General features: G+C 36.2%; 1 protein-coding gene across 1 annotated transcript; it reads left to right on the top strand.

The window, feature by feature from the left end:
• Positions 1 to 74: 74 nt before the first annotated feature.
• thfp5 (three-finger protein 5) lies at positions 75 to 6372 on the top strand. The gene is given in 4 exon segments (NM_001172308.2): positions 75 to 97; positions 3188 to 3240; positions 3371 to 3493; positions 6013 to 6372. Coding segments are annotated over 3 exon segments (276 nt in total). The 5' UTR covers positions 75 to 97; position 3188; the 3' UTR covers positions 6114 to 6372.
• Positions 6373 to 9384: the final 3012 nt, after the last annotated feature.

The raw sequence follows: 9384 nt of genomic DNA, 5'->3' as shown, positions 1-9384 counted from the left end.
ACACATCAAAGACTCCCAGAAATGAGGCAACATTACAGTATATAAAGCACAAACACAGGAGTCTGAGTATTGTTTTCAGATCTGCTTCACAGTCAAGGTGAGTTTACACATTATTATGAGACTTACATCTGTATTTAGTGAAATTGAACACTTTTATTTTTATAATATTCTTATTGACTATAGAGTAATATTGTTCTTCACTTGGTTTAAATCTTCCGATGACGCTGCCGTACTAAGTTTACTATATGACGATATTAGTGTTATGTACAAGTCAGAAATTAGTCAGTTTGTTAATTGAGGTGCTAAAAATAAGCTAAAAGCAAATACTAAAAAAAACAGAAGAGATGGTATTTGACCCAAAATGCATAGGTGATCATCTTCAAGTGGTTGTGCACGACCATCCTTAGTCAGAGCCATTACTCAATCAGATACCTATAAATACTTGGGCACTTACATTGACAGTTCTTTCACATAGAGAGGGTTTGCTCTTGTTTACACCAGAGATTTTATTTCAGTCACACTTTATTTTGATGGTCTGTGTGTTGAATGAAGTTTTTTTTTCATTTTTTTTACAGCACTTCAAGTTAAGCCATTTTAAGAAAAGAAAAACAGTTATATAGATATAATATATATATATATATATATATATATATATATATATATATATATATATATATATATATATATATATATATATATATATATATACACAGTAGGGTTTGGCAACCTACTGTATCTGTACAGTGTAAATCTAAGTTGATGCATCTCCTAAAGATAGGATGGAAAATTGTTGGGCATGATGAATATTTTAATCTTCAAGTTTTTATGAGAATTGTGTCCTCAATCAAGTGGAAAAGATTCTGAATGATCCAACTCATTTTTTATTTTAGACACTATGAACTGCTTCCCTCTGGTAGGAGATATAGAGTCCCTAAGTGTAGGTTAACCCGATATAAGTATTCCTTTGTACCAGTTTCAGTGGGTTTACTTAACAAGAGTATATCTTTATTAGCCGTATAATTATTATAACTACTGGACTTTGTATTGTTTTTATTGTTATTTTTATTGAATGTCTGCAGCAATATGGTGATGCCCATAACAGATTTCCTGTCAGGGACAATAAAGTTTTACTACTACTACCATATATTTGTATGGTGCATCCGGAAAGTATTCATAGAGCTTCACTTTTCCACATTTTATTTTATGTTACAGCCTTATTCAAGAATGGATTAAATTCATCTATTTCCTCAACATTCTACACACAATACCCCATACAGACAATGTGAAAAAAGACTTTTTGAAATTGTTGCAAATTTAATAAAAAATAAAAAAAAAAAAAACAACTGAAAATCCCATGTACAGAAGTATTCACAGCCTTTACTCAATACTTTGTTGATGCACCTTTGGCAGTGATTAAAGCCTTAAGTCTTTTTAAATATGATGCCACAAGCTTGGCATGCGCCTGTCTTTGGGAATTCCAGCCCATTCCTCTTTGCAGTACCTCTCAAGCTCTATCAGGTTGGATGGGAAGTGACAGTGTACAGCCATTTTGAGATCTCCCCAGAGATGTTCAATTAGGATTTAGGTCTGGGCTCTGGCTGGGCCAATCAAGGACATTCACCGAGTTGTTGTGAAGCCACTTCATTGATATTTTGGCGGATGATGGTCGCTGACAAGGAAGTGCAGATCCAAATGCAGGATTATTGGGAGAATGGTCAGGCAAGCAACGGTCAATATAGGGGTAAACAGATGTATGCAGGCAAATACAGAGTCGTACTTAAATACACAGGTGATAGGTCAGTACAGGTAGAAAGCAATCAACACAAACAAACAAACAAACAAGCAAGGCGAGGATCAAAACCAGCAAGGCATGTTTTAAACTATTGATCCGCCACATTAAAGACAAACAAAGTTACTAATTGTTTACATTTCCTAATGAATTTGAGGGATTTTACAAGACAAGACTTTTTCTTATTGAAAGCAATGAAAAACGATACGAAATTCAAGCCCCGCCCATTTGTAAACAATTGAACCCCCTGGCCCCGCCCACAAACACTGTAGCAGAACCCCCGGTTGAATCATGGCATAGACGCTGTGCTCTGAAGTGTGAGGGAAATTTAGTGTTATTTTCTTTACCCAAAGATAAGGCTATGAAGAGTCAGTGTTGAAGTTTATTTTAGCAAAAATACCTCAGCATTATAGACCTGCCTTGTGCTGTTACCATCATTTTTCTGATGAGTGCTTCAGCAATCTACATGCTTATGACGGGGGATTCGTCGGGTTAAAGGAAGGATCAGAAAAGGCTATTGATGTATGGAACTTTGTCAGAGCTTGACAGGAACAGTTCATAAATCAGTTTATTTCCCCATTTCACAAGTGTAAGTAACTTAAGTGCGATTAAAATATGTATTTAATTGTGTTTTGTTACTTGTAACCTCTTGCACTGTATCAGGTTAACTCTTTATATTCTCATATCGCGTCTTAAACCACGTTGAAAATAAGACGCGTGCTGCTTTGTTTAAGGATTTAAATGCGTTTGTGAGCTCGCGATCTACTGCCGTTTGTCGTGGCTATGGCCACCGTCAGCTGTTCCTACACACTTGCGGCGGTCAAGTTTCAAAATAGTTCAGCTTTTGCCACTGTGTGGAGTAATACTGAATGTGTGTCACTGTTTTTACTTATTGTTTATAATGGAGTAATTTGCTGGTGTTTAACTGCGTTGCTTTAATGCACTCCTGCATTGGGCTCACACATACACTCTGCTCTCTGACTACTTCAAAACTGTTGATGAGCTGTGCTGGGTGTTTCTCTCTGTCTCATGCTGAGCGCAGTCGACCAATCACAACAGACCGGGTCATCAGACCAAACAGTGCAGATTAGCATCTCGCTAAGCAGGAGTTTGGGAACAAATGAATCACGGAACAAATAATATGGGAGTTGTTAGGATAATTAGGTAAAAAAATAAATGCTTATTATAAGACAATGAAAGTGTTTTCTGACCTTAAATGCATATCAAACCGTTGTTGGAGACCCCAAAACCAAAATATGACCTTTTTAATGCATAATAGTGTTTGATGGAAAGCCTGAATTAAACTATGAGCAAATATATCACTCAATAAAATGTAGACATCTGACATATTCATAAACACTATGACTGATCAGGTCTATTTTGGATTTTCCTCAATAGAATGATGAAGGTTCTGCTGCTGGCTCTTGTTCTCGCACTGGTGTTTGCGAATGGTAAGTTAAAGTCAAGCTGATTTACTTTTACAGAACAGTCACTATGAAAAATCAGTTTAAACTGCTGCATCAATGATAACCCAACTTAAATTTTACTGCTATAATAATAACTGCTTTATTTCTGCAACAGGCTCCTCCTTGATATGTAACAGATGTGTCCCCTCCAGACCTGGAGGAAGTTGTGTGACCACTAAAGAAACCTGTGGCTATAAACAAGACACGTGTGTATCTGCCAGGTTCACCATACAACCCTGTGAGTATGTGCTTTTATTGTGAAGAAAAATGCAGAGAAATCTCCTCAGGTGTTTGCATTTAGATGTTAATAACCAAACACCTCTTTGTAAAAGTTCACATTGGCGTTGCGGATGAGGTGTAATGCGGAAAATATGATTACAATGTTTTTCAGCTGGTTTGATGTTAATTAACAGTCATTCAAACATCTTTACCGAAGCCTCTCTACTTAACAGTCGGTCTTGGCGTCCACCATCTTTGTAGTTTGTTTACACTTTTTAGCCACATTAGTAGTTCTAATCGAATTCACATCCATGTGCACAGCCATGTCACCCTGCAGCCCAAGACTGGTTACTCACTGAAGCTAAGCAGGGCTGAGTCTGGTCAGTACCTGGATGGGAGACCACTAGGGAACACTAGGTTGCTGTTGGAAGTGGTGTTAGTAAGGCCAGCAGAGGGCGCTCAACCTGTCTTCTGTGTGAGTCCTAAGTCCAGTAAAAGTGAAGGGGACACTACACTGTCAGTGGGCGCCGTCTTTCGGATTAGACGTTAAACCGAGGTTCTGACTCTCTGTGGTCATTAAAAATCCCATGGCACTTCTCGTGAAAGAGCAGGGGTGTAACCCCGGTGGCCTGGCCAAAGTCCCTCTATCGGCACTTACGATCATAGCCTTCCAATCATCCCCTTCCACCGAATTGGCTCTATCACTGTCTCCACTCCACCAATAGCTGGTGTGTGGTGAGCACACTGGCGCCGTTGTCCTGTGGCAGCCGTCGCATCATCCAAGTGGATGCTGCACACTGGTGGTGGTGTGGAGAGATCCCCCCCCCCCTCATGATTGTGAAGCGCTTTGGGTGTATGGCCATACACAATAAATGCGCTATATAAATACACATTACATTAAATTAAATTACATCCAATGCGCAATGTATTGGAAGCAATACTTGATATAGTAATGATTGTTATATTACTGTTAGGGTTAGGGTGGGGCAATTTTAATGGGTAATTTATGAAATAATACACAATTCTTGTTAACTTCCAACCACACCTGGGGGCTGTTTCATAAACCAAGCTTACAGAAAAAGCCAGGCTTATTTTAGTAAGTCACATTTGTTAATGACAAATTCTGTTTCATAAATAAAATTTACGATAGTTCAGACTCAGTTACTCTGGCAGCTTATGCTGGGAAACTAGCCTGGCCCAGGGCAGGTTAACTCTTAGGTTAAGTCTTAAGTTCATGCTTAAAGTAATGTTAACATTCACCTGCAGTAATTTGATGCTATTTTATTTCATTTTATTTACTCTTAATATTAAAGCTTTATAGTCACTTAATAGTAAATATATATATATATATATATATATATATATATATATATATATATATATATATATATATATATATATATATATATATATATATATATACACCAAACATCCTTTAGAATAGAACGATATATAGAGGAATTACCAACCTACGTCACACATGACAGACACCTCACCCCCGTCAAAGAGCATAGAATCACCAAGAGGCGACACTATAGTGCGATTTGGGAATAGCCACTAGATGGCGCGGCGGCCATTTTGGAATGAAAACTCTAATAGAACAACAAGGCAAGGCAAGTTTATTTATATAGCACATTTCACACACAATGGCAATTCAAAGTGCTTTACATAAACAAGAATAAAAGAAACAGGTATCAGAAAAATAAAAACAAATAATAAAAATTATAAAAAAAACAAAAACAGGTAAAATGTGACCTTAGCAACAACAGCATATTATAAGTCTGTAAAATAAACTATTAAACGTGCTGATGTTTGTGATGGTAAGTGTTGTATTGTCGTCTTTCCGATTGTATAAATAAATAAATAAAAAACCAAGCAGCTGCTTGCTATCGCAACAGCAATAAGATCCAATGTACAGCCGATCACTTTCACTCCAAAATGGCGGAATACGGGGCTGCTGCTGGGCGCTGCTGTTGCAATGGAACGTTCTCTTGAGTGTCGCCTCTTGGTCATTCTAAGCTCTTTGCCCCTGTCAGCAATCCCACCAATGTGTTATTTTTTAAATGCTTCTACTTTTAGAATTTAGAATGTTTAGAATACCTTTGCAACTGCGTAGGAACACCTTAGCAACAACATAATTCCTTAGTGTGGTAACAAATCAGAAACAAGTCTGATATTGAATACTGCAGCAGAGTAAAGTCTAGATAGGATACAGCAGCAGATCACTACATCAATATAACAATTTATGTGACAATGTACAACAATAATAATATTTACAGTACTGTGCAGGTTGCAGTAGATGGTAATTAAATACAATTAATTAAATAATTTGAATAATACTTGGTATAATTACTGTTTTTACATTACTGTGATGGCTGGGTTTAGGGTCTGGGTGGGCGTAGGTGTTAATAAAATACAATAAATTGGTAATTTAATATATAATATGAATAATTCTTGTGAACTTCCAGCCACAGCTGTATCCCTTAACAACCAGTCAGAACACCATTTTCACTTTGATGTTTTTTGTCATTCCTCTAGATTCCTACTTCCGTAGGTGCATCAGCATGGCAGACTGCATAATTCTTCAGTCCAGTCCTCATATATCGGCCAGATGCTGTCAGACGGACCGCTGCAATTAAACAATCCATCATCTAAACACAGAACTTACAGGAAAATACAAACTGGTGGCATTTAAAAAGTGCATATATCAAATCATTAATCTGTAGAATTATGTAGTAACACAACTATAGATTAATGTTTAATTACAGGATGTTGTAAAGCATTTAAATTAGAACTTGGGTGATTGTACGGGCACATAATGACTGTATGATTGAATGTTAATACAATTTCAATTTTTCAAAAATGTTCAAAAATGCATGAATAAAATGTTGAATTAAAGGTGCAATAGGTGATTGTCTTCAGAAACATGTTTTGTTGTGCTGGTTGAAGGTCTCTTCACATTCTAATAGGACTGATCAAAGTAAACGATCTAAACGTATTTATATGTATTTTTATAATCTGGGTAAGGCATAAAACAAAAAAATGTCCATCCAATCAAAATTTGTCGGGCCAACAATTCCCATAATTCCGATAAGTAGCTCAAACTGTCTGTCAGCAAATGTAGATTTGTGAATCTCCACATCTGTTTATGTAGATCCGCCATTGGCATGACAAATGAGATCACAGCAGTAAAATCAAAAGCTGAATCAAAACTTTTGAAAATCTTGAATCAATATTGGAGTTAGTTTTGCACGCTGGAGGAAGGACAACACCATGGCTAAAGCATTTCTTTTAGACAGGCAATGTTCGGTTTTAAAACTATTTTAGTCACACAAAGCTGATGTAGATTGTATTGTTTTACAAGTAGGTTATATGCACAGAAGTGTTGTTCGGCCACGGAAATCTTCTGGTGATAGATTGGTTTGACTATTTTCAGTTTTATAAGGGTCCTTTTACAGCATCAATAATGTAGATTTTTATGTAGTTTAACAACAAAATATCAGTAAACAGTGCTATTGCACCTAGCCTGCTTTACTGAGGTGAAGCTGGTTTTATCTTCACATTGGTTCATTTTTGAATAGGGAAGCACCGATATGGATTTTTGGGCTAATATCGATGAATGATAACTTTTTAGATTTGGAGGCCAATACCGATATGTATATATATTAGTGCTGTCAATCGATTAAAAAAATTAACTAATTAATCAGATTAATCACGATTAATCACATTTAAAATACTGAAACTTGTAATTTTGGCTATTTAAATGTAAAATTTATGTAAACGCAAGACAAAAATTATTTAAATTCAAAATATAATTGTTTAATAGAATTTTTGTTTAACTTGTAACACAGATTTCTTCATGTAAACAACATACCCACAATAAACCATCAAGATCCTGGCTTGACAGCCATATTTATTACAGAAATGAAAACACAGGCATGTTAATGACATTTAAATTTCAAAACAATCAATGCCAATAAAGAAAACATTGATTTCCATGTTGGATTCTAAGTGGACTGCAAAAAAATGCCAAAATACAGGAATTGCAGATATGGAAAATGAAAAATTATAATAATAAACTATAGAATACAAACTGTTGCACTCATTGTAAAGTTTTATTGCTGTGAGTTGAGAACATTAATTATAGAGTAGAAACAATTTTGCTTAATCCTCCTTTACATTCATCCAGTTGCTAAGACTAGGAGTATCCCGCAAGTGCACAGAGACTCCCAAATGCCCGCAAATGAATAATAATTTCTTGCAAACTGGTCGTTAAATACATTGCACACCCCTCTCGCCCCTACTCAGATACGTCGCTCACTCCACCCCTGACACCCCTCAACAGGCCTGACACAGACACACACACAGACAGACACACACAACGCGCTGCAGACGTTTTGGCCCCAACGGCCTTCCATACTGGAGCAACTCCCCTAAGATTCAACACGCATGATCACGTTCATCAAATTTGCTAAGCGTCCAAAACTAAGCCTCCTAAAATATTACTGTATTTCACAAGGATTCTGACACAACAACGCGAAGCATACGCTTTCTTTGCGTTTAATGAGGAAACACGCTAAACTTGAAGGGCGCATGCTGAAAGGCAGAGTAATGCCCTGTCCTTGACAGCTCGCGTTTTCACCGGAGACTTTCTGAGTACATTTACACAAGACTCCAATACTCCGATTTTAATATGATTAAGATTATACTCTTATTAAAAGTCTACCGTGTAGCCTTAAAAGGAACCTTACCTTAAAGGAACACGGAGTCACGAAATGCGGAGGATTTTCTTTCTGTTCGCAATGCGGTATCAACTTACAACAGAAGTCGTGAGTTAAAAATGAAACACCTGAAATTGCATGGAACTCTGGATAACCTGTGATGCAACTAATTGTTTTATACTGGAACTTGCCTTCAAAAAGTGCTTCCTTGGTCTTATCCACATTTATTGCATGTTGAACACACGTCCACCACAACAGGAAGTAAAAAAAACCTGAACTGCGTTAATTACGTTAATTTTTTTTAACGCGTTAATTATTTAAAATTAATCGCATGCGTTAACGCGTTAATTTTGACAGCACTAATATATATATATATATATATATATATATATATATATATATATATATAAATATTTCAAAATGTTTATACAGTGCAGGCATGAGCCGGTATATATTGTGATGGTATGATAACCTTGGATAAAAATATCACTGCTTCACGATATGATGGTATTGTGCTCACTGCTCTAAAATATGTTCTTTTTAAATGTCTGGGTAAAAAACAACTTTTCCCCTTTGATCACAATATTATTTTATTTTGGGAAATTTTTCAATTATTTCGTAAAAGAAAACCTGTCAATAATTCAAATGAATCATTGACTTCTGCTTTCAGAAACACAGATTTAAAACAGCATCTTTAAATATATTTTCTGCTGGAGATACTGTTGTCCTAAAGAACTTAAAACAAAACAAAAATCTTAAATACACTTTAGAAACGATATAGCCGAACATTTTTAAAAGCTTGACTTTTCTAAACCACGGTATACATTGAAAACAGTGTGGGAATATAAATTTATATAATCTATATATAGCTGAAGAGTTGTTTTTAGGGGTACTTATATGCTGACAAGATCGGGCCTAGAATGGCAATTTACCCTGCTGACAACAACACTTCATTTGCATGCTTTGTTTTAGACTGTCCTCACCTACATGAATCGATGTCTGTACAAATGTATTTAAACTAAGTGTCTGCTGTACCAACTGAGAGTTTCTTTCGATGACGCCACAGCGACGCTGAGTTCTTCTTATTAAAGGATTCTGCTTTGAAGATACCCGAAATCTCTCCCTGGTTTTTTGCTCATCGTAGAATTTCACAAGTTTTGGTGCCGTGAGCCAGACAGAGAAATTCACA

The sequence above is a fragment of the Danio rerio genome, chromosome 2 (assembly GCF_049306965.1).
Source record: "Danio rerio strain Tuebingen ecotype United States chromosome 2, GRCz12tu, whole genome shotgun sequence".
NCBI classification, from domain to species: Eukaryota; Metazoa; Chordata; class Actinopteri; order Cypriniformes; family Danionidae; genus Danio; species Danio rerio.
The sequence above is the reverse complement of the archived record's forward strand: the minus strand, read 5'-3'. Positions and strand labels throughout refer to the sequence as shown.